The 24650-nt window shown below is 43.6% G+C and overlaps 1 protein-coding gene across 1 annotated transcript; it reads right to left on the minus strand.

Moving 5' to 3' along the window:
• On the minus strand, window positions 1-23498 carry PLEK (pleckstrin). The gene is made up of 11 exons (XM_073339449.2): window positions 23435-23498; window positions 22907-22954; window positions 22158-22323; window positions 16842-16997; window positions 12450-12631; window positions 9627-9718; window positions 8595-8779; window positions 6629-6733; window positions 3863-3946; window positions 1463-1532; window positions 1-510 (listed from the first exon to the last, which is right to left on the minus strand). The coding sequence occupies exons 3-11, from the start codon at window positions 22203-22205 to the stop codon at window positions 371-373; spliced, it is 1062 nt and encodes a 353-aa protein (XP_073195550.1). The 5' UTR covers window positions 22206-22323; window positions 22907-22954; window positions 23435-23498; the 3' UTR covers window positions 1-370.
• Window positions 23499-24650: the final 1152 nt, after the last annotated feature.

Consider the following 24650-nt stretch of genomic DNA (forward strand, 5'->3'; position numbering starts at 1 on the left):
TGACAATTTGAGTTACTTTTATTTACATCAGTTGCATGATCTTGCCCTCAACTAAGTTAATGACACAACTCTCACCATCTTCAATATGAGCAAAAGAAGGCACAAGGTGTTACCTTCACAGGGTGCACTAATTACAAAGAAACAAGTTAGTAAGACACATTTTCTACTATAAATTAGTAAAATCTCTTGGTTACAATAGTGGAGAGTTCAATAGTTTGTTAGTAGCCATGACAGAAATGAAACTACCCACTCTACCCACAAGCGCCAGGGAGAGGAGATTCTATGGATGAAATCATTTCTCTGGGCTACATCTTAATATTCCCTTTTGCTAGGAGCTCTCAGTTTGCTTTTCTTTGCTGGAGGCTGGTCTTCATTTTCCAGTCCTACAAACAACTTGAATTGCTTTGATCCATTCTGTACGCTCCACAGGTGTGGCTGCTTGCAAAAAATAGTGGACTTCATTTGCTGTGATGATTTCAAACAGGTTGGTGTCAACATCATGCTTCTTGGCTAAAGGGTGGGGGGAGGGAAGAAAGTAACAAATTACAGATGTGAATGGAGAAAGTTTAGCCCATGTTTACAGCATTTCTGCTTCTAAAACCATACTGGGATGTTCTTCCTTTCTACCATATCACTTTCTCTGCTATTAGTAAGACTTCTCAAATACCAAAAATCACATCCATGAATAGAAGCCTCCCCCTGTGGAATCAGGAATAGGAACTACCAACACTATAGAATGAGTGACACATTTATCAAGTGCTAAGGGCCACGACCAACCCTCCCACAAGTCACATCTGTGGTGTGGGCTGAGTGCAGCCTCCAAAATCAGCCGAGCACAGCTATCTGCAAAGAAAGGAAGCTCAAACCACCCCAGAGTGTGATGCCTCCATCCGTCCTTCACCCATGGCAGCACAGCTCTCTCAGAAGTCAAGTACTGTACCCAACAGCCAATCTTGCTGTGTTACAAACAATCCATCCTTCAAAGGAGAGGAAAACTTATGGAGTGGCTGATAATGTTCCTTGCAGGATTAAAACATAGTGGTTTGTCCCCATGAGCATTTTCCCTGGTTTCAGAAGAGTATGAGGTATAGATGGACTGTTCCTTGGCCTAACCTCTCTTGCTACAACACTTCCCCTCCAGAGTCATGGACTGCAGTAGCCCCAAAATTCATGGGGGGGGGAGGGGGGCCTTGTGCAGATGACCTCAGCACAGAAGCCAAGTAGAGTTAGCCTAAGCATATGACCAAATATGCATTTCCCTAACCCCCTTTAGCTCAGTCTTTCTTCACTGCAGACAAATCAGGATAGCTGTGGAGACCCAGCTCTGGGATTAACGCTGCTGACCTGATCCATTCATTCATGATTTGTGAATGGCTTATTTCTGAGCCAAGATGTTGTATGACTGCATCTAGATGTGTACGTGTGTACTGCAAACACCACACTGCTGTGTGTGTTTCCTTACCATCTGGTATGTCTTCAACAGCTGTCACCACACAGCCCCTCAAGTAAATCGCTCCAAGTGGATCTTCTCCCTGATAGGAATGCCAAAATAGTCATGGGCATGGTTTAAAATCCAACATGTCTGCTTCTAAAACTGTCCAGATATATCTGACTGGAGTTCTTCACTGGAAGCAGGGATGAATGATGCAAAAATATGGCCCAGATCTATGAGAAATGGGCACCGTGAGATGGGGCAAATCTGCATGTGGCTGGGGGAGCCCCTTTGGAATACAGGCTCCGCTAAATATTTTGGAGGATCCATTCTGAGCTCAGTGTACAAGAACAACGTAGAGATTTGTACAAAGTGCAAGATCTGGATTGACTGGGCCCTTCCTTCACTGAATAGAAGCAACGCACCTGCAACATTCAGCCAGCAGATGCAGTTCCACTCAATGTTTGAGAAGGGGGCTTGTTCCAGAAAGTCCGTCTCTACAGAAGGACAACCACCACCACAGACATGCTAGGCCAGATTCTTGTTTACACTCTAGCTCTCTTATGCAGCTCAGGACTGTGGCTGCAAGTGGCCAGGGGACAATTCTCCTTGTGGGGAGAGAATTTCTGCTGGCACAAACCTGAAAGAAGCAGCTCTTGTGCCCTAACACAGGCACATTCCAGCAAAGGGGCTGGAAGGGCAAAACTCCTCTATGTGCTCTTTGCTGGCTCTAGGCCACCCTGACACCGCTAGGGCTTGGCCAGCATAGGATCAAACAGACATAACTGGCACCTTATTGAACCCACCCCTGCACTGAGCTCAGATTCAGGGAAGCATTGAGCCCCGGGAGCCAAATTTATCCCTAATGTAAGCAGGTACAGCTCCATTGAGGCACCTACTTATATTTGGGAAGAATTTGTCCCACTGTAATTAGCCTGAGCCAAGATACTCTGTCTCTTGTATAACACAGAAAATATAACCGTAAAAAGGCTGACTGTATTTGATTAACTTGTTTGTTATGGCCTAACAGATTTTAATCTAGTCTGGGCATGTAAACAAAAGTGTATTTGTGACGCTGGTAAATCGGGTGCTAGCTCTTGCCAAGGCTGTAGGCATCAGCTGAGCACTGACAAATTCATAGCTGGAGACCAGACCAGCTTACCTGTATGTTAGTATTGTTCAAGTTAGGTGTTAGACTTATAGCACTGTTTAGTGTTTAGACTCTATAAAATGCTTGTAAGTTGCTGCGAGCATTAATCTTACTTGTAATGTCTGTATCCCTTGCTATAAGGTAATATGAAAGTTTTTTTCTTTATAATTGTAAGAATGTCTCCTCTGAATCTGTGAACATAGGCAGGAAGAGTGTTTTTCCCTGTCCTTCAAGAAGGACAATCAAGACTAAATAGGCCATTTTACAACAAACTTTGTTTGCCCCATCCACCCATGAAGAATTTATGTGCAGGAACACTTGTCCCATCAGTTTGAACTCTGGGGGAAGGGCATATAAAGATGCTCACAAGGACTGGTTATCTCCTTGCTGTTTAGACATTCACAAGGGCTGGAGCTAAGAAACAAAAGCAGATATCCCCAGGATCAACCTGGGTTAGCCTTAAACTACATATATCACCTTTTTGAACCTAAGATTATAACTCATTTGTGCTTATGTTGCCTGCTTCAATCTGTAAATAACTCATTTCTTGTAGTTAGCTAATCCTATAGTAAACTAATTAAGGATTTATTATCGGTGTGGTCTTTGGTGTGGGATCTAAGGTACAAATTGATTTGGGGTAAGTGACTCATCTCTTGGGACTGGGAGCAACCTTAATATTGTGTGTGTGTGGTTTTTTTTGTTTTGTTTTTTTGGTGTAAGTGTCCATTTATCACTAAGTCCAGCTTGCCTGAATGGCAAGAGACTGGAGTGCCTAAGGGGACTGTCTGTGACTCCATGGTTAGACTGTTACTGTGATCCGGGAATTCGCATTTGTTCCTGGGGTGGTGAAATCTAATTGTAGAACACACCACCAGTTTGGAGTGTCTGTCCTGCTTTTTGACAATCTGCCCTGAGGTTGGCACTCCCAGTCATGAGCCACTCCAGACAGTCTGACAGTACTGTTAATGTAATTAATCACTGGCTAAAAGGACAGATTGGCACTCATGGCTGCCTCTTTTCCAGGGTCAGGAACTTTCACTCAGCCATGCCCAACCAGCACCTGTAGAGACCTGACATTCTTTGCTTATCTGGAGAACAGCTACAGCTAGTCAGAAGCAGCACAAGTACTCCCCCCCCACCCCGCCATACACACACGCTGCCACCCCCCCCCCCCCACCAAACACTTGCAAAGGAATATTCTATTCATCAGTCCAGCTGGAGATCAGGTCTTTAAGAAGCCCTTGAATGATGCAGGTAAAAATATGGACAAAATCACTCACCCCAGCAGGATCATAATAGTGAAGATATGCAGGGTCCTCTCTTAGGACAAACTTTCTCACTTTCCAGTTTTTCCTCCGATGCCCCTAAGCAAAGTTACAAAAAGTCACCTACTATTCTGCTTTGTTTAAAAGGAATCACACAAGAATAGGAAAATATGCTGAAAAACTAATGTTTTGGCCTTGATATACAGGTGCCTTCAATGAAGGAACTTAAACTAGATAATGTTTTCAAAAGTACCTAAGTGAATTAGGCACCAAAATGAACCAAAATTAGGCTTGATTTCAAGATTTCATTTAGGCACTTCTTAAAATCTTACTCAATATCTAATTCAGTAGCTAGTTTTCCTGCCTGGACAATAAGTCACACAATTAGTATTATCCACTTAAAATAGATCAGCATTTTTACCAGCCATAACTACAGTCTTCAGAAATAGACATTCAAGCCAGAAGCAGCAACAGTGGCCTCTCACAATCCACTGTGACTTTGAGTGGGATGATCAAAACCAGACTAATATTAGTCAAAAGGGGCTATCGGGCATTTCCTCCCACTGTTTCAAAAATATTTCCATATCTCAAGTAACTATTGCTGTTCACAAGGAAGTTCTTTACTCATTAGGTATGGGCCAACAGTGGTGGGTGTGGGGAAGTGAATAATGACAGAAATGTGGTGAAGGGTCACGTCCCTTTAAACAGTGGATGCAGTATAACAGGAAGAATACAAATGACATGGCCAGTAAGTACTCATGCTCCCTGCAGATGATTTGTGGCATCATTCACAGACTCAACATGGATATACTACTTGAATGTCTGTCTATGCAGTCATTATCCTCATTATGACACCTCTCATCATGTGTTCTAAACACCAAATAGAATTAGGGAGCAGAAAAGGTGACCATAAAAGGGGCATTTCTGTCTCAGTTTCTCTGGAGAGGGGACTAGGGACTCTTCCTAGACAAAGAAAAGGCATTATTCCACCCAGCAATGATATCCAACTACCTATCTTTTTGTTTTTTATAGAGTCCACCACTCTAGTACCTAAAACTTGATACTGCAACAAGCTCTGTCAGCAGAATACTACACCAGTGAAGTCAATGGGGTGCTGTGGTCCGCCCCCAGGAAGTTCATGGCAACATTGGGGCCTCAGTGTCTCCAAGGATATTGCTATGAACAACTTTGTAGCAGCTAAACCTGTATCCCCAGAGGGAGTGGAGGATGTAACAGATCTGTACAATTCTAGCTTCTACATTCCATGGCTTCTGATAATGCTAGGTCACTCCTAGAAGCACTGGCTACTTACCCTACCTGCAGCCCTACCATACCCCGCTCCTTGGAACTTATTTGGCTTACCCATTTCTATGACTAAATATCACATTATCTTCCTTTGAAATGTGCATGGGCTTTCATACATGTATGGAGCATGTCACATTGCTCCAGGACAGGGCTTCATATTTTAAATGTTGGCCAAAGTAAGATTTTTGGTTTCAGTCAGTTAGCTGGGGATGATCAATACCTAATATCTTACACACACCCTGGTGTCTCTTGTTGCATTGTGCTGCTGCACTGTGTTAATGTCACTGAAGAACCCTGATCCTGCCTGACTGTTCTGCTAGTATTCTGATTCCTGTCGTGCTCCTTCAGGGGTGTCATAAGGAAAAGGTTATTACAAAGAGGAGGGAGAAAAATTATTCTCCTTAATCTCTGAGGATAGGACAAGAAGCAATGGGCTTAAATTGCAGCAAGGGCAGTTTAGGCTGGACATTAGGAAAAACTTCCTAACTGTCAAAGTGATTAAGCACTGGAATAAATTGCCTAGGGAGGTTGTGGAATCTCCATCATTGGGGATTTTTAAGAGCAGGTTGGACAAACACCTGTCAGGGATGGTCTAGATAATACTTAGTTCTGCCTTGAGTGCAGGGGACTGGACTAGATGACCTCTCGAGGGCCCTTCCAGTTCCATGATTCTATGAAAAGCTATTGTAATTAGGGTGTATATTGTGTATAGAAAGGAAGGTATCCTGGGGAAAGTTATTGTCTCCCTTTCACAGAAAGGGATCAAGTAAGTGGCTTGTCCAGGGACACACAGGAAGCCTCAAGCAGAACTGGGATATGACCCCCCCCCCCACAGTTTGCAAGGCAGTGTGGTGTAGCAGATACGGTGCTGTATGAAGAGACTGGAAACATGGGTTCTAGTCCCATGTGTTCCACTAACCTGCTGTGGCTACCCCTCACGCAGTTTTCCTGTCTTGTCTCTTTAGATTATCAACTTTTGGGGCAGGATCTAGCCCGCTCTATGTATTTATAGCACCTTGCATGATGGGGCTCTGAATTTGATTGGGCCTCTAGGCACTACTGTCATGTAAATAACAGTAAACCTTGTTAATTTGGACAAAAGTACCAGTGAATCTCAGCAGAAAGCACTCTGTGCAAAGTGAGGAGGCTCAAGAACATTCTGAGAAAGATCACAGCTGCTAAGTACTCATGTAACAGCCACCACCTTGGCCAACACACTGGAGATGGAACCAGAGTCCTCCAGAGCTAAAAGCACAAACTGCTACAACCTGAGCTAAAGCACTGTTGCTAGGTACTAGCCTAACTCATATTTTCTGTGGATTGACACACGGGGGGCCTGTCACACACACACAATGTGCTACACTCAGATGGCCCAGCTTAGCTCCGAGCTCTTGAGAAGCTGCTGGATATATTTTATTCTTGTATTTTGTTGACTTCATTCCTGTTGTAAAACGGCAGAATGAGTGAAATACTGACCTGCTTCAGTAAACAGCCCTGTTTGACCACTATGCCTCTGAACTCTTCCTTCAAGACCACATCGTCATCACTAGAATTCCCTTCACAGAAGAACCCACTGTCTGCCTGTATGAACACAAAGAAGAGGACAACCTTCAGTAATCATGTGCTGCTGGGGTTTGTTTTCCTACTGAAGGGAGGTCAGCTTGTGCTTGTCTTATTTGCTAGCCAGGAGGCCAGAACAACCCTTCCTCTGGAAAATCTCCCAGAAAAGCCAAGAAACTGAGTTTCAGCCAGCAGAGTTCCCATAGAGTCATCCATTGAATGTTGGGGCCAAAGGGGCATAGAACCAGGTTCTCTGAGGGATTTTTCCCATGGATCTCAGGACATTTGAAGAAAGCTGGAGCATTGTTCTACATCTCAGTGCCCGTACACTACTCCCTGTTGACCCCTTTCTTTTCCCATGATAATAAGGCTCCCACCATTCAAACCAGTGACTGCTCCAAACCTTCCCTTAAAATGACTTTCAGTGTGCAGAGTGGAACTCATGTACATGCTGACACAGCCAATTTCCTGCAGGCTTGAGAAGGAAGGATGCCAGTGAAAGCTACCATCACCTGGATCCACTATCCAGCCATGCCCCTCCACAGGCATTCACAAAACTTGGAAAAAGCAGGGAATGCTGCTGCCTACGCTTAACCCCCTTTCCACCAACAAGAGCTGGCCACTGGGGTCCATATTCTGCACTTGTCTATTCACTCTGTGGGGTTTTGAAGCCAGCACTGACTTTAGTTGTCTCCAGATGCCTGCAATATTTTCAAGTTTCACAGCAACCCTGCAATCAGATCAGTGTAATGCAGTTTACTGAAATATTGCACAGTTCAAAAGATGCAATTGCAGAGAAATAGTTATCTATGAGCCACATAACTCTAGTACGTTTTGTACTTCATGCAATGTCAATGACATGTGATACTGGGCTTTCTTGATGCCCTACTTGCATGTATTAGAACTGGAAAAGAGCTGAAATAGAATGCAACAGTGTGAAACAGGTGTGGTCCGAGCACAGGCCTGGGAGCCAGGAATTTGACTGCCAGCGTTGCCTTGGGCAAGACACAACTTTTCTGCCTCAGTTTCCCCATCTGTAAAAATGCCCTACCTCATAGGCACTTTATGAGGATAAATGGATTAATGGGCCAAATCCGCAGTCCTTACTCAGACAAACTCTTATTGATGTCAAGCTTTCCACCACAGATGTGATTAGTGTAAACAGAACTTATAGGAGCAAGAGCTTTTAAACAACATTAACAAATAATGATTGTTTCTATTAAATGTAACTCAGTATACCAAATGACTTTAAACATTTATCTAACATGAGTGGTATTTCATGCTTTTCAGATAACCAGCTTATGTCTGTAGTACCCTATTAAATTACATCCATCAAATGTATGGTTACCAATCTCAGCTGAGATGATCCAAGGTAAGGCTGGGGGGGGGGGGAGAGTGAAACAAAATATTAAAAGAAGATTTTCCGCCTGCTAAAGGTTGGGTGCGACCTGCTCCTGGTGTCAACTGAGTCACGTCCGGTGACTTTACTAACAAAAATCACTTTGTAACACTTCACTCCTCTGGGAAACTGCAGAGCAAGTCCAGCCCTGTGATCAGTGAACTGGATTCTTCTCAGGCTCATGTATCATCACCAGAAATGTTAGCTAAGTTCCAGTTGCAGTATTTCTATTGGTGGTGAGGATGTGTAAGCCAGAAAGAACCCAGCTTGACTTTCAGATCTCAGATTGAGTTACTGAGCTGGCTGCTAGGACAACTGTTTTAAAAAAAAAAAAAAAAACACAAAAAAAAACATTGTATTGGGCAATTTCATTCTGGAAGCCACAGAGAGAGAGACAATGAACATAGACCTCCAGGACAGCAGTAAGTCTGGAAGCCCATGTTCAAACTTTGGAAGATTAGAAGAACACGCCACAATACTCACAAAGTAGTAATAGGCATCAGATAAATCAAGGAAGGGAGTGTCTGTTAATCCTTCAGCACCATTCTTGGAAGTGTCCCCAGCTGGCTGCAGGTAGCCTTCATTTAATAGGGAAGAGGCTAGCATGAGACCCTCCTTGCGATTTCGGATAGCGTTGTTCGACACCAGCCAATCAATCACACAGCTGCCTAGTCACAAGATAATAAAACGAGCTGTGTATTAACAGCCATTACCCAAGAAAATAACCATGACAAGACCTGTTAAGCATACAGAGGCAATTGGCCTGCTCTCTGTGTTTGTGAATCTGATATTTTAAATGACAAATATGACAGGCTCATCTGGGTATGTGGCAGTGTACTCTTGCTGACCCACACTGTTAGTGCTGACCTGCTGACTCATGGTGGCAAGGGTAGCTCATTAACTGTATCGCAGACAGAAAGGAAGTGGGAATAGTCAGGGGAGACAGTGTGGAGCTGATAAGTCCTAAGTGAGGAATCCTAGGAATAGCCAAGCCTGAGGAAAGAGATTCTTTGGAGTTACTTTGTTAATAAAGCAGTACCCCAGGGAAGGGGTGAGTTTTGACTCTTTCCAGCACACTATAGACTTTGCCTTGGAGCAGGATGGGAGCCCTGCCTAAGCACAGGATAGCTTGGCTGATTTGAAGCCAATACCGCACAGTACCCCTTTAAGAATATTTCAGTGGCACTAAGGATTTCATGACACTGCGGATGAAAAGAGCTGCTTCAATTCTTTCGTCTCTCTGATCACATTTTAGAACAGGCACAATCTGTTCCATCTGTAACCACCTCCTACCAGGCCTATGGCAGATACTTCTGAACAGTCTACAGAAACCAGCTTTCTATTGATGGAGAAAGCTTTCACTATTTGTTCTCTGAATTTTATAGGGCTCTGGCTGGGCCCTACAAAGCTCAGAGATGCTGTGGTGTACACCCCCAGTGTCATGACTTGAGCCCTACTGTGTATTTCATTGCCTGGAGCGCTTTAAATGGCAAATGGGAAAGAAGAGCTTGTTACCTGTAAAGCAGTGATTGAACACTTTTTTGTCTTTTTCCAACTTCAGTTCTTTTATTCCTTTGTTGGAATCCTTCATTGAGAGATACAAGGCACTGTGTGTAAAAAGGAACCATGGGAATTGTTAGCAACTAGGCAGCTTTAACTATTTGGCATAATAATGTAGTCCTCATTCTGTACTGGGGATGTGCCTCACATTCTCCTGGCACTGTTGTCTCTCCAACACAACATCTTACTGGGCTTAAGCCCAAGGAAGACAAATGACTGCATGGAGCCAAGTACTTTTGGATGCCTCCCCAGCTCACAATTTGATTCTTTTGCTGACTTCAGCAGCAGGCCTGGACAGGACAGGCCACAAGGCTCAATATTCCACTTGGGCAACAGAACAAGATGGGAATTGATAGTGTGAGCAGAGACACAACACACTCCAAGCGCTGTAGAAAAGCTTCACAGAATGGCCTTCTTCGTGGACATCCCTCCTTGTATTAAGATCCTCTAGCAACTTCTCCCTGTCCTGTCTGGGAACTGGAGGATCAAGAACTCCTATGAGTTTGACTTACTGACAGAATCCTCATGCTTTAGGAGGCCCTGCAGCAGCCTCAGCAACTCATGGTCTGATTTCCCTCCTCCAGAGCACCTTTTTGCATGCCCCAGATAACTCCATTGCTTTAGGCCCCTGAGCTGTAGAGCCAGCCCTCTTGCAGAGGAAATTAAATTCTCTGGGCCAAGTCCTGAGGTTCTTGTTCAGTTGTTGTTCGGTCCTTTGTCAGACAAATCTCCCACTGAAGCCAACTGAAGTTAGCCTAAGTTCAGGACTGGGCCGTGTGCAATTTTGGCTCCCACCAAAGAATATCCTTAGCACACCACAGCTTTGTATTTTTCTGGAAGATCATATTCTGAGACAACCTGTTTCCCTTAGTTTTCTAAACATTAACAAATGGATGCCATATTTCCTTGCCTTTGCATATCTTTTACTTTTCACTAGATTCAGGTTCTCTGACAGGCTGCTTAGTCTGGCAAGTACAGCTAGGAGAGCAGGCTGGAGAATGTTCTGCATGGAACCAAAACTTTTGAACATTTTTGCAAAAGGAATAGTATTGAAACATTAGGGTTTTGATTTAGGGCTCGCTCACTCGCCCTCTCCCTCCCTCCTTCCCCGCAACCCCTGAAGTGAATGGTGCATCCACCTTGGACCTCAGAAACCTTCCCATCAAAAAATTGTTGAAACCGGTACTTTGAAAATGTTCCAACTCTCATTGCTAGCCCATTTCTGCAGTGCTTTATGCTTTGGCTTGGCCCTAAATTTATGGGCTCTTGATATACAGTAACTGAAATCTGGTAATTATACAAGTGGATTTAAGGGGAGTTGTTAGAGAAACAACTAAAGACTAAACTAAAGAGAGCTCTTCCAGGGAGATTAATTAATTAAAGTTCTAGAAGTTGATGATTGAGAGAGTAAGACATAGGAAAAAGGAAGGAGTTTCTGCATCTCTGGTTTCTTGCTTAATAATCTGTTAGGGCATGTAAAACATACCACATGAAACATTACATGATTTAGGTTGATCAGAAAATAAGGTTTAATGGAATTATCCTGCTTTTGTAGTGCAGTCCCCATGTCTCAGCTACTTTCAATGGAATTTGAGTTTTGCCCCAGTTGCAGTAGAACTGGCCAGAGAAACATCTAGTCACCATCTCCTCTCCTCTCCCTGTTCTCTACTCCTATTACTCCAGTTCTATTTGCAGTGGCAGCCTGGCTAAGCCAGCAGATTCCTTTAAAGCCAAGATTTTTTTAAAGTGACTAGTGATTTTGAGTGCCTCCATTGCTGAAATACCTTGAAAGATGCCTGATTTTTCAGCTGGCAGGTGTGCAGCACTTTCTGAAAATTGGGCCCCTTCAAAGTGTCTCCAAGCTGGGCTCCCAAAAAACAAGGCACATAAAACTAATGGCCACTTTAAAAAAATGAGCCTCAAGGTTATGAGTAATAAACAAGTCTAAATACATCCTAGGATTATTATCCCATCTTCCCCTTCCCCATCCCGCTGCGCACTTGTTTGGGTCACCCACTTGCTACATCTTGTCTTTTAGGGGCCATTGACATCAACGGGAGTTTTGTCATTGACATCAAAAGGGCCAAGATTTCACCCTTTCGTTTGTAAGTTCTTTGGGGCAGGGACTGTCATTTACTCTGTTACAGAGCCTAGCGCAATGGCCCGGACACAATTCAGGGGGCTAGGTCCTAGACAATGTAAATAATATTAATAAGTTATTTTCAAAGTTGTGGTCTATTTTAATAATGGAAAAAACTTACAACTATGAAGGACCATTACATTCAATCACCTAGACTCCTTTTCTAGTCTTTGCTGAGCTGATGCATACAACTGTAAAGCAGACAACTCTGTGGTCCTTGTTAATTCTATTGTTACTTGAAGCCTCAGGCAAGTGTAATTCATTTCATTTGAAATCCGCTTTGGATCTCGCATTGCAGCATCCAAAATAGAGCTGCTTGCCATGCATCCTATTCCCTGGAAAGGTTTTAGCGTTGCTTTGGGATGCTACATGTCCTGTTACTTATGTTTCAGTGACTATTGTACATACTGTACGTATGTTTAGTCATCATGATTTAGAAATGACCCTCCAGTGAGCCTTATTGCCTAGGAGGTGGTCTTCAGCTATTACAGTTGCCGATCAGGGAGACAGAAGACCAGCCTTGCCTACATGGTAGTGAATCCCTCCCAAAGAACTCAGGTTGATGTTACATTATCTGACTCTACTGTCTACTCCCTGCTGATGGAAGGGGATGGAGGAAGAGAGACATTATACCACACCTCAGATTGATTGTTTCAGGCAGCCTGATGGACTTTCTGGTGGATTTTCTGGCGAACCTTTGGCCTCCCTCGATGCACTGAATAGCCTTCTTGATATCCCGCACCCAGGCATCTCTCTCCTCAAGGTAGGCGGCTTGGAAAAAGTGGTCCTGCTGTTTGGCTGTGGTGAGCTTGAAGACAAACTATAACAAGAATAAGGATTTTTAAAGGTGTCTTTATGTAACCAGTGGGTTACAATTACACCAGCATCAACAAACTGCCCAGCCTCACTTAGCAGGAGCTAAGTATAGTGTCCTGAACACATGATTAAAGCAGAAACGCTCTGAAGAGATAGGTAAGCAGACAGTGCAAGTAATCAGCTCCTTGTACTGTTACAGACTGAGCATTCCTGACATTCTTACCAGAGCCAGGTTATGTAGTACCTGAAATAACTAGTCAGGTGCTATAGCTACTTTATAGGTGCAGAGAAATCCTTCCCTACCATCCTGTGCATCTATAACATAGCTGGAGAAGATTCCAGACTAACACTCCGAGTACCAGACGGAGGGTTTGTCTAGCATGCCCACCGGTGCACCACGGCCCCAAAGAGAGACAGGGCCTTATCTTGAGTACATCAACCTCAGTGGGAAGACTCCCATTTGTGTCAGTGGGCTTTGGATCAGGCCCATCGTTTGCTGCCATAAGGAATTATTAGATTCTAACCTTCAATATTGTGTGCTATTAGCAGGAAATAACAGTAGAAGAAATACGGTGCCTTTTGAAAGGAGTAGAAGAAATACGGTGCCTTTTGAAAGCAGCAGAAAGATGTGCAACAGAACATATTCCCCTGAGCCTGTGCAGGCAGGATAGCTCAGGGACCTTCTACACAGCCAGCCTCATTTCACGCTCCCCACCGTGAATAACTCAGTAACAGCAAAAGCAGTTTTTGCCCTAGACTTTTATCTGCCTTTAGGAACGTGTAGGGCTAATTTTTAATGTAGTTACTATGTAGTTAAGTGTCACATCAAAGGGAGAACAGCTCTCCTTAAAGCAGAGTTAAGTAGAAGTAATAACATCAATTTGAAAAAACTCAAGAGTGGATTGTTTAACTGATCAATTTAAATATTTGTTCTGGTCAATGTTCCCAAGAGATATTAACCTGATGGTCATCCAGCAATATTCTGTAGGCATTTCATCAGTCACTCAAGGTTTTCCATTTCCTCTAAAATCTGGTGTCCCATAATTTAATTACAGAGTAAATACAATGGGTGCTCAATCAGATTTATTAATAACCATCTAAATGAAACTGTTACGTTAATGAGCAGGCAGTACTGTATGCCCTCAAAAAGAAAAGTACAGACTGAAAACTGCACATCTAACAGCTAAATGCAGTGAATCCACTGAAATGAAATTAGTATACTACAGTAAATGCTATAGTAAATCCACTGAAATCTACATGTGTAAATGAGAGGAAGGATGGCCCACTGGTTAGGGGAGTAGGCTAGAACTTAGTAGACCTGAGTTCTGTTCCTTTCTACATCACAGATTTGTTGTGGCCCTAGGCAAATCACTTAGCCTTTCTGTGCCTCAGTTTCCCACCTCTAAAAACAGTGATAACACCCCTGTGTGGTAGAGCAAGCTATTATCAGGCTAAATACATCAAAGATTGTGAAGTGCTTTGAAATCTACCAATGAAAAGTGCTATATAAAAGCTACCTAGTAGATTTAAATGGCACAATTCTAGACTTTCAAAATATTAATCTTTGAGATCCCAGTTGTTAAGGACCAAATTCTGCAGTCCTAAAATTGTGCAAAAACCCTATTGACTTCAATGGGGGAAAGAGTCCAAGTCTGCAAAGCACTAGATGATCATAAACTAAGGCTTAGTCTACACTAGAAAATTAGGTTAGTTTAATTGCGCCAGTCAGAAGTGTGAAAAATCCACACTCCTGATCAGTGTGGCTCAGCCAAGCTAAGTCTCTGTGTAGACTGTGCTAGGCCAATGGAAGAATGCTTCCATTGACCTAGCTACTGCCTCTCAGGAAGGGGGATTACCTACACTGCCGGGAGACTCCCTCCCATCGGCATAGGTAATATCTACACTGAAGTGCTGCAACAGCGCCACTGTTGTGTTTCAAGTGTAGACAAGCCCTAAATCCAAACAAAAACATAATCCTCTCCTATATGACATCACTCCCAGGTCTCAATGTACTCGCCTCCAGAGCAGTGGAATAAACAGCCACATCCCAACACCAATATACAGCACATGTCAAAAATGATAAGCTAGTCTGCTACCGATCCCTGTATGGAAAAGTGTGGTATGCAAGCTAGCACACCACAGTATAACATACAAAGTTAAGGCAGGCGCTTACCAAATAGAGAATCAATTACCGTAACCTGGAGGAGAAAGCTAGGAGACTCAGTGTACCTGGTGCAATCCCAGAGAGGAACAGCTGTTCAATTAAACAGCTGAGAGTTTGAAACAGAGACATTTTCTACTCCAGTGTATAAAATATGAAGGAGGATGAGAAAATTATTTCCCAGATTGTCAGTAGTGATAAGACCTCTCATAAGAAAGCAATGAAGAAAAATGTGACTTATCTTTGAAAGGAGAGAAGCAGCGGAGATAGCACCAGTGTAAGAAACAACGTGCCACTAAACCAGGATCGTCCATAGTGGTGAATGAGTACATGGGATGGCCTAGATCCGGGGCCCTCAACCTTTTTCTTTCTGAGGCCTCCCCGAATGTGCTATAAAAATTCCATGGCCCACCAGTGCCACAACACTGTTTTTCTGCATAGAAAAGCCAGGGCCAGCATTAGGGGGTAGCAAGCAGGGCAGTTGCCTGGGGCCCACATCACAGAGGGCACCAAGAAGCTGAGTTGCTCAGGCTTCAGCCCGTTGTAGTGGGGCTCGGGCCCCATGGTACATTCCCACCTAGCGGGGCTTTGGCTTTCTGCCCTGGGCCCAAGACAGTCTCATGGGGGCCATGTTTGGCAGACCCCCTGAAACCTGCTTGCGGCCCCCCAGGGGTCCCAGACCCCAGGTTGAGAACCACGGGGCTAGATAATATTTAGTTCTGCCATGAGTGCAGGGGAGTGGACTAGAAGGTCTCCTGAGGTCCCTTCCAGTCCGACAGTTCTATATTTCTATATTATGTGATATAAAATCTCAAAGCACATGGTAAAACCCCATTCAGGGCAGATTTTTCCTTTCACGTATTAGCAAATGCCAATAAAGAATCAATATACTAAAAACAAATAAAGTGTGCTGCTAAGCTACTGAAGTCAATCAATGGCTTTCATCTTTCTAGGTGCTGATTTGGGAAAGCATGTCTATTCAGCTTTCAGAGTAGCAGCCGTGTTAGTCTGTATCCGCAAAAAGAAAAGGAGGACTTGTGGCACCTTAGAGACTAACAAATTTATTTGAGCATGAGCTTTCAAAGTGAGCTGTACTCATGAAAGCTTATGCTCAAATAAATTTGTTAGTCTCTAAGGTGCCACAAGTCCTCCTTTTCTTCATGTCTATGCAGGACAGCTGAATAGACGTCCCTGAGACATAAACACCTGCATTCACTTAAGCACGTGCTTATGTGCTGTTCTGAATTGGGCCCTACTGAGTAGAACTTGACTTGAAGTTGGTATAAGTTGGGTATCAGAATAAATGCATTCCATTACTTACAGCAGTTTCATTGTCCCTGAATCCCCCAAAGTGTTTTTAAAAATCACCTAAGCATCAGCTGTCTGAAGTGAGTGGATGCAAGCAAAGTCATCAGCCGCTGTGCACCAGGGTGATTCACACAGAAAATATAAATGCATGTAGCCAATTGGAATTAGACAAAGGATGAAATATTGGAGGGGAAACTCAGGGCTATTCCAATTCTTTTTATGGATAATAAAGCTACAAAATGTATGTTCTCCAAATGTACGTTCTCTTTTGTTGCACTTGGAGAGCTAAGTAAACACCCCTTAGGGTATTTTATAGCTACTAGAGACTTGTTTCACATTCAGTCAGAGAGACAGCAACTCCAGCAGCAGAGTGCCCCATTCACCGTAAGGCTACATCTAACTAGCTTGCTAGATGTGACAAAGGAATATCGTTAAACCTTTTGTTTCAGCCATCCAGGGAGGAAGGAGGGCCCAGCCATTGGAACTAGACTTTGGTAGGCCTGAGTTCCATTCCCTGCTCCACCACAGACTTCCTGTGTGACTTTGGATGTGTCACTTAGCCTCTCTGTGCCTCAGTTCCCCCTCTGTACAATGGGGATAACAGCACTGCCCTACCTCACAGCAGGATTGTGAGGATAAAGACTGTAAAGTGCTTTGAGATCTACTGATGAAAAATGCAGTGTACATTATATATATATATATATATATATAAAATGATTATTCAGTGTCTGTAAAAAATACTTACCATTCTTTTGCCAAAATCCTGACATGGGCTATTGATAGAGCTTCCTTTCAGGGGGATCATTCCTTTGGGACTGTTGTCAATCTTCTTCTTATAGAATTCAATTCCATCGTCTAGGAGCACTACCCACATTGGCTTCCAGGTGTTAAACATACTTCCCTGCGGTAGATCAAATAAGCCAGTTATATGACATTTTCTCCAGTCAAGAAAGATAGGTTTCAGAGTCAAGAAAGAGACACTTTTAAATGCCCTTCCAAGGCAGATCTATCATAACCCCCGTCTCACTCTCCATTTTAAATCAATGAATTGTTCTCTTTCTACAAACATTATTTCCTCCTCCCTGTAATCCCACTAACATGCTTCTCCAAAATTGTATCCAACAAGCCAACCTGCATTTTTTCCCTGTATCAGTGAGACTTTATCAAACAGACCAATGCCTTTTTTTAGATGTTATTTTTTGCAATAGTTTAAACAACATTCAAAATTTCCACCCCTGGCTGGTTTACAGTTTAGGCACTGAAATGAAAACTCGATGCTACAGGATTGTAAGCACCTTGGGGCTCTTTCTGTTCTGTGTTTGTACAGTACGTAGCACAGTGGGGTTCTGGTCCATGACTAGGGCACTTGGATGCTACAGTAAGACAGCTAATAAGTAATAATAATAATTAATAATTCAAATTGCTGGGGCTTCTCAGTTCCCATTGAAGACAATGAGAGGGAAGGGTGTTAAGCACCTTGCTGGATCAAGCCCTCTGTGGATGGATCTTCAGAGATGCTGAGCACCCACACTACCCAGAGAAGTTGATGGAGCACGCAGCTGCTTAGCATCTCTGGGAAATCGTATACCTAAATATGGACTTAGGCACTGGACTTGAGTCACCCAGCTTTGAAGACTGTAGTTTGCACAGAAACAGACATGAATTATTCAGATAGCCCAGCTCCACCATGATTGCTTAACCGTTAGCAATATTTTGTCACTTTTGTTGTACCCAAACCATCACCAGAAAAAGAAATTTCATCTGCCCCTATTAAAAGAAGAGGAATATTTGGCTCTAGGGTTTTATTTCAGCTTTTAAAGCTCTATTTCCCATTACTACTGCACAAAGATGATGTGTGATTTGTAACTAGAAGTTTGGATGTTTATCGAGGGCCTGGTGCTACGTACATTGAAATTAATGGCAAAACGCTCATTGACTCTCACAGTACAAGACCCGGTGCTGCATGGACTTTAAAAATCAATCTTAGAATTTTATAGGCCTCTATCATTTTTGCAGGATCTGCTCACTAAATTTTCAAAAATGACCACTGAGTAGAGATGCCTGAGTCTTTGGGCACCCAACTTGAGACACCCAGGGTCTGATTTTCAGATGGGCTGAGCACCCACAAATCCCACTGAAGAGCTGAAGATGGAAACCCAAAAATTAAGTGCACAAAATCACAGGCCGCTTTTGAAAAAGTTGACTTTAGTCTCTTTGAAGAGGAGACTGTAGCTTGTTATGTGCAGTCTGGCCCTGAGGCAGAGCTTGAGTCACTGCCACCGATAGACCCCCCCCAAGACACAGATCACACCCACACCAGGGAAATTCTCAGGGGAGGCTTCCACTTCCTATGTGCAGTGTGAGGCAGGAACTCCACCCTGCTGCATGGAGGGTGCATCTGGATTCGTTAGATTTGACAGCTGCATGTCCTGCTGCCTCATTTAAATGTTGTGTGTCTGTGACAGCAGATTGGACAAGAATTTCTTTTTAAACAAAGCATTCCAACATAACACCCTCCCCTCCCCTGCCCACCTGAACCCTCAGAAAGCTTGCTGTACTCTGAATCAGACATTAAGTTCCATTGCGGAGGGGGTGCTGATTATCATGGGACTTTCTGTGCCTGCTGACAGTGGGACTTTCTTCCACATCCAGTACTCTGCTGCAGAAGCAACATGTTCCTGGTATGGAGAAGCTATGGCTCAAATAATAGCCCTTGGGTGGGCTGCTCTCCTCAGTCCAGGCTCCACAGAGATCTACAAAAAAAGAATGAAACAGGCCACCACGTTCTGGCTAATATAAATAAGTGGGGAGAATTTAGTGAGTGTGCCAAGAGCCAAATTGACCTGCCAGCTGATTTTTTGGATGGGGAATAAATCAGAATCAAATTAGGATGCAGAGTTAAGATCCAGGACTTTGAGTGGCCTTTTGTCCACTGTCATATCTGCACTCAAAGTGGTGCCAACCCAGTACTTTTACTTATAAGCAAATGACCACAGGGCTTGGCAAAGACCAAAATCTGCCCCTCTTACACAATGGGGCCACTTGCACCGCAAGCTATTTAGTGTGACTCAGAATAGCGGACTCAGGTCCATAGTCTGCAAACACAGAGATGACAGGGAGGGATAGCTCCGTGCTTTGAGCATTAGCCTGCTAAACCCACGGTTGTGAGTTCAATTCTTGAGGGGGCCATTTAGGGATCTGGGGCAAAAATTGGGGATTGGTCCTGCTTTGAGCAGGGGTTTGGACTAGATGACCTCCTGAGGTCCCTTCCAACCCTGATATTCTATGATTACTCAGGTGATAAAGGCGAGCAGGATTTGGCCCACAGTTTCTTAAAACTAAAGAGAATTATTTCCGTTACCCAAAGACCACAGTTAAGATAGTTGTTTCCCAAATGTCCCTGCAAGATGACTAGCAGCTTGAAAAGCGGTTCATGTAACAGTCTCCTGCAACTTCCTCCTAATAAAACTTCTCCTTTCTTTGACATCTGTAGCACTGAATGGCTAGAAAATAATTATTCTCTCCTGATGGAATGGTAGAACCCACAGAAATTCACAACTTCTAAACTACCAAACTTAAAGATACGGGTCAGGTCCTTGGCTGGTGCAAACTGGCACTGACATCAATGGGGCCCTGCCAGCTGAGGATCTGGCCCACAACAATATTCATAGCTGATAGCAAGGAATGAGGGACGGAAGCTAATGGAGGGTGGCGTGAGCACACCCTCCATTTGGTTGTGGATGTGAAGGGTTCACCTGTACCTTTGGGAGGACAGACATTTGCCTTTACTTTTTAGGAGGCCATTACTGAAAAGCCTCAACTGAAAAGGATCACAGAGAGGAGTCAGAGATGAGACAGATAGAGCGCTTGCTGTCCCAAAGTTAAACCAGGAGTGAACCAGTGCTACAACTTCCTTGGCTGAAGGTGCTCTGTCGTGGGATGCACAGCAGATCTCTCAGCATCCGTCTTTAGGATACAGCACAAGTTCTACTGATTTCAACTGCCTTCTCCTTTATGGCCATCGCCACCTCTCCAGTACACTGGCATTACCCACCACCAGGGTGAAGCTCCCTGATGCAGGAGAGAGAGCATTCTCAGGGGCTGCCCCAGCGTAATAACGCATTCCCCACTCCCTCAAACCTCTCTGTTTTCCTGCAGAAGTTACTACAGTAGAATCTCAGAGTTACGAACACCAGAGTTACGAATTGATCAATCCACCACACACCTCATTTGGAACCGGAAGTACACAATCAGGCAGCAGAGACCCAAAAAAAGGAAATATTGTACAGTACAGTACTGTGTTAAACAGGAACTACTAAAAAAATAAAGGGAAACTTTAAAAAAAGACTTGACAAGGTCAGGAAACTGTTTTTGTGCTTATTTCATTTAAATTAAGATGGTTAAAAGCAACATGTTTCTTCTACATAGTAAAGTTTCAAAGCTGTATTAAGTCAATGGTCAGCTGTAAACTTTTGAAAGAATAAGAGTTATGAACATTTCAGAGTTATGAACAATCTCCATTCCCCAGGGCTTCATAACTCTGAGGTTCTACTGTATGGTGACCAGCAGTGATATACCAAGGCAACTGGCCCAACAGAAAGATTTTCTTGCCTTGAGTTACCCATCGAGATGCAAGGAAGTGTGATTTGCACCCTGCTGTACTCCCAGGAGCAGCAACACCTAGGCAGAGATACACACCTCTTACATGGCAAGAAGAAGGACCACTGGTGTCTTTCACTAGGGAAGGGCAGCTAAACTCCTCACCGGTGGAGACTACTTGGGACTTCTATGGGATCAGTACATTTCCTGGGTGGCCTGCTCCCACCCATTCCACAGCTGGCCCCACCCACTTAGTGTGCTGCATTGGCCAGCTCCAGGTCCTCTGGTGGAGTATGGATTATGGGTAGCTTGCTCTACACTTTGTGCCACGGGGATGGCAGACTGGTTCTGCCAGCAATGAACCTGGCCCCCTGCCTCCTTAGGATTTTAACGATGCCACTTCAAGGTCGTTTTTGGTATTTACTTTCTTACATTTACAACAAAAATGAAAGAGCCGAGGTGAGAGATGGGGAAGAAGCCTCCCACCAGCTCAGTTCACCAGGAGCAGAGCTCTGGTCCCACACAGATTAGAGGCTCCACCAGACCCAAGTTCTTCTCCTGGGTTGAAGACCTGTGCAGCCAAGATGCTCCGTAGGGCAGAGATCCTCTAGCCAGAGTTTCTCAGGGGGGTCACAGCTGCTTAACTAAACAGCTTTAAGCTAGACTGATCTCGCAAGGGCACTTTAGCAGAAGTATGCCCTTATGATGTGGATCCCATGGCCAAGAATCCCTGCTCAGAGATGCAGAGGAGCAGCAGCTGCTATTCCAGACCAGCTCCTCTGCTAAGGCTGTGCCTTACGCCCCACTCCCTGCCTTCAGGCTGGGATGGAGAGTGGGTCCTGTCTCACTGGCTCCCCCAAAAGCTTCCCACATGAAGCCCATTTACTTGACTCAGTGTGGTGTGTTCATTTCATTGCATTTTTTTCTTTGTAACAAAGGAGTCCACTTTCCCAGAAAAACTTTTAACCACAGGGTTTACCTGAAGTTAAACCCAATTTAAAGGCCAAAGAATCAGCACTATAAGAGAAGTAATGACATGGAAATTTGTTCATAAGATCCTTTTGTCTTACACTAAACAGTAACATGGTACATTGCCTAATTCATTGTTATAGTACAGAGTCATATGCCCTCAAACTGGGCATGAATATTCAGCCAAATTTCTTTGGATCTGTGTTTAGAATGCCCCATTAATACATATAAAATGTATATTATACATAGAAAATGAGTTTGCCTTACTTTACAGTAGACTGAGAAGATGCAGTTACTCCTCAGTGTATATAGCTGCAAGTAAGTAATGCTGTACTAATGCCCTGCTTGAGGAATTGGTTGATCACTTGTTTGCATTTTTCATGAAAAATAATGCAGAAAACATTTTTTAAAAAGCAAAATTAAGTTTCCCCATCTGCTCAATTGGTGTCAGCCCTAACACTTGCCCATTGCCTGTTTAGATTTGCCCACCTACCTTCTTAACCAGGTAGCCTTCTCTTATTTTCTTTGGTTCTCGCTCCATGCTCAAGCCAATCCCTTTTTCAGTACTGACAGCGCCGACAGTTGCAACGTGTTTGACAAAAAAGGCTCTTGTGGGCTGCCTTTTCTACAGCTGTGTCACTTGTCGTAAGTTCCTCTGTCTGTTAATCACATGAAAACAAGTCTATTTCCTCTTATGGGTCAAGTGATTAGAATAGGGAAATGCAGAACTGTGTGTTTATTTATAGGTTTTCTTTGCAATACCATAAAGAGCAGATCTAACAAAAGTCCAAATGCAATAAAATGCTACCAAACAGCGGAAAATTCCTATAAAATGGCTAGAACATTCTAAACACAGACACAAAGAATTTGAAATTTGGCTGCATGCTTATGCCCACTTTGAGGGCATATGACTCTGTACTATAATAATGAACTAGGCAGTGTACCATGTCACTGTTTAATGTAGGACAAAAGGATCTTATGAATAACTTTCCATGTTATTAGCTCTGTTATAATGTCGATTCATTGGGTTTTACAAAGACAAAGACTTATTGTGCATTTGGCAATAAGCACCACTTAACTAGTTTAATGAGAAAGCGCCCTCTCCTGATGTCAGAAGCAATCTGATTTTTAAAATAAGTGGTTGTTATTGTTGATGGAAGAGTGCTGTAGTCTGTCCTCGGGGTTGGTCATCACATACGTTTTTAAAGGCACGCAGTTTAAAAAAACAATCACATACATTACCTGAAACTTAATTAGTCACTGTTCCAAGTCACACCACTCAGATGATATCTGAATAGGATTAGAAGAAAACATCATTTTCCTGTTGTTTGCATCATGCCCTTGACAGCACTTGATGTACAGTCACTTTCCCAATTTCCCATACTGAGGCAATCGACCAGCTTCCGCTGCTGTTTGTGTGGTCTTTCACCAGCAACAGGAGAGAGAAAACCATGTAAAACAAATGGGTGGGGAAGGGATTGTTCAGGCACAGAAGCTGAAAGCACGTGCTGTGGGCAAATTTAGCAGCTGAAAACACGTTAATCTCATTCATTTTAAATAACCTAGCTTTCAAACCGATAACAATGCCCCTTCAGGTTCCATTGCGTGTATGCCCAGCCCCCACAAACCACCGACTCCAGCTGGAGTTAGCAGCTGCAGCCTTTTGCCCTATTTACATACTGTGACAGCACTACGGAAGCTGCAGAAACCAAGACCCCATCCCCGGCCCACCCCTATTGGTGCCTTCTGCCCTGAACCAAACAGCACTACCGTGGTTTCTCCGAGAGGCAACGTGGTTTCGGAGTAGCAGCCGTGTTAGTCTGTATCCGCAAAAAGAACAGGAGGACTTGTGGCACCTTCTTGGGCCAGTCAGTTCTGCTCCCTAAGTCTTTGTTTCCCTTTCCGCCCTTTGTCTGTTTAGATTGTACACACAAGGGGGCAGGGCTCCACTTGCATCTAAATTGTAATTGTGCACGGGAGATGGCCAAGGTGTTGGATCATATTAAAGAAGTTCTGTATTAAAATCACAAATGAGTTTGATTCCCCAGAGTTTAAATTCCAGGGTAGTACTAATTAAGAGGTCTCTTGGTTTTTGGTACTGTTTCTCTCCCTCTATGTGTGAAACTTGCAAGCTGCTAATTGTGTTAGTACATTCTAAGACAGAGTCTGTTCTCAAAGCAATTCACAAAGAGAGAGACTCAAAGCAATACTCTGTAACAACAGAAACAGCACCCAGAGACTCCCCGCCCTTTTGTTGTATTAACAATTGTGATTAAAATAGAGATCGAGGATGTATGTGGATGGATGCTTGGTGTGGATAATAACTGAATGATCAGGGAGGTGCCAGCCTAAGAATCCAGTGTCCATCGGCTGAAGAAGGCGTCAAGTGGAAATAACCAGAGGACCCCCGGAGGGCAGACTGGAATCCACCCAACAGCCTCAAGAATGGGAGAACCAAAGAACAAGATAACATCTTGGAGCCGTCAGGAATGTGCTATCTGCTGATTGATTCAGCAACAGCATGATGAAGCAATTCCCATAGACTGGCATAGGAAGAAATTCCTATAAAAATAGACTCTAAAAAGTGAGAACTTGGGGGTCTGATTCTGCAAACCAACTTCCAGGAGCATCAGATGAGCATCTGACAAGGCCCTGCTCCCTCCTCATGTCCAGGCCACCTGGCCAGTGGCTTGGCATGAGCAACTCTAAGGCTGGTAACTATGATAACAACCTTGCAGAACCTGTGTGTGTGGGTGTGTATGTGTGTGTGTGTTTGTATGAATGAATGTGTGAATAAATATGAAATTGAATGGAATGTTATAGCTATACTTACTATGATTCTTTCTGTATTCACAATAAATGTGGTATTTTGCCTTTTTCCCTTTAATAAGATCCTGCTGGTTTTTATTTTATTGGTACAACAAAGGAGTGGCCGCTGTGTCTGTACCTCTCCCCTGCTCTGGGCAGCAAAAAGGCTTACACGTTA

Source organism: Lepidochelys kempii, chromosome 3, assembly GCF_965140285.1.
Source record: "Lepidochelys kempii isolate rLepKem1 chromosome 3, rLepKem1.hap1, whole genome shotgun sequence".
NCBI lineage: Eukaryota > Metazoa > Chordata > Testudines > Cheloniidae > Lepidochelys > Lepidochelys kempii.

What these genes read in the sequence shown, in the direction of transcription:
- PLEK (XM_073339449.2), bottom strand. Translation starts at nt 22,205, where the DNA reads ATGGAGCGAGAACCAAAGAAAATAAGAGAAGGCTACCTGGTTAAGAAG. An exon ending in AGGATTTTGGCAAAAGAATG is followed by an intron (nt 12,632 to 16,841) that starts GTAAGTATTTTT and finishes TTCTTGTTATAG; the next exon opens with TTTGTCTTCAAGCTCACCAC. An exon ending in TGTTGAAGACATACCAGATG is followed by an intron (nt 511 to 1,462) that starts GTAAGGAAACAC and finishes CCCACCCTTTAG; the next exon opens with CCAAGAAGCATGATGTTGAC.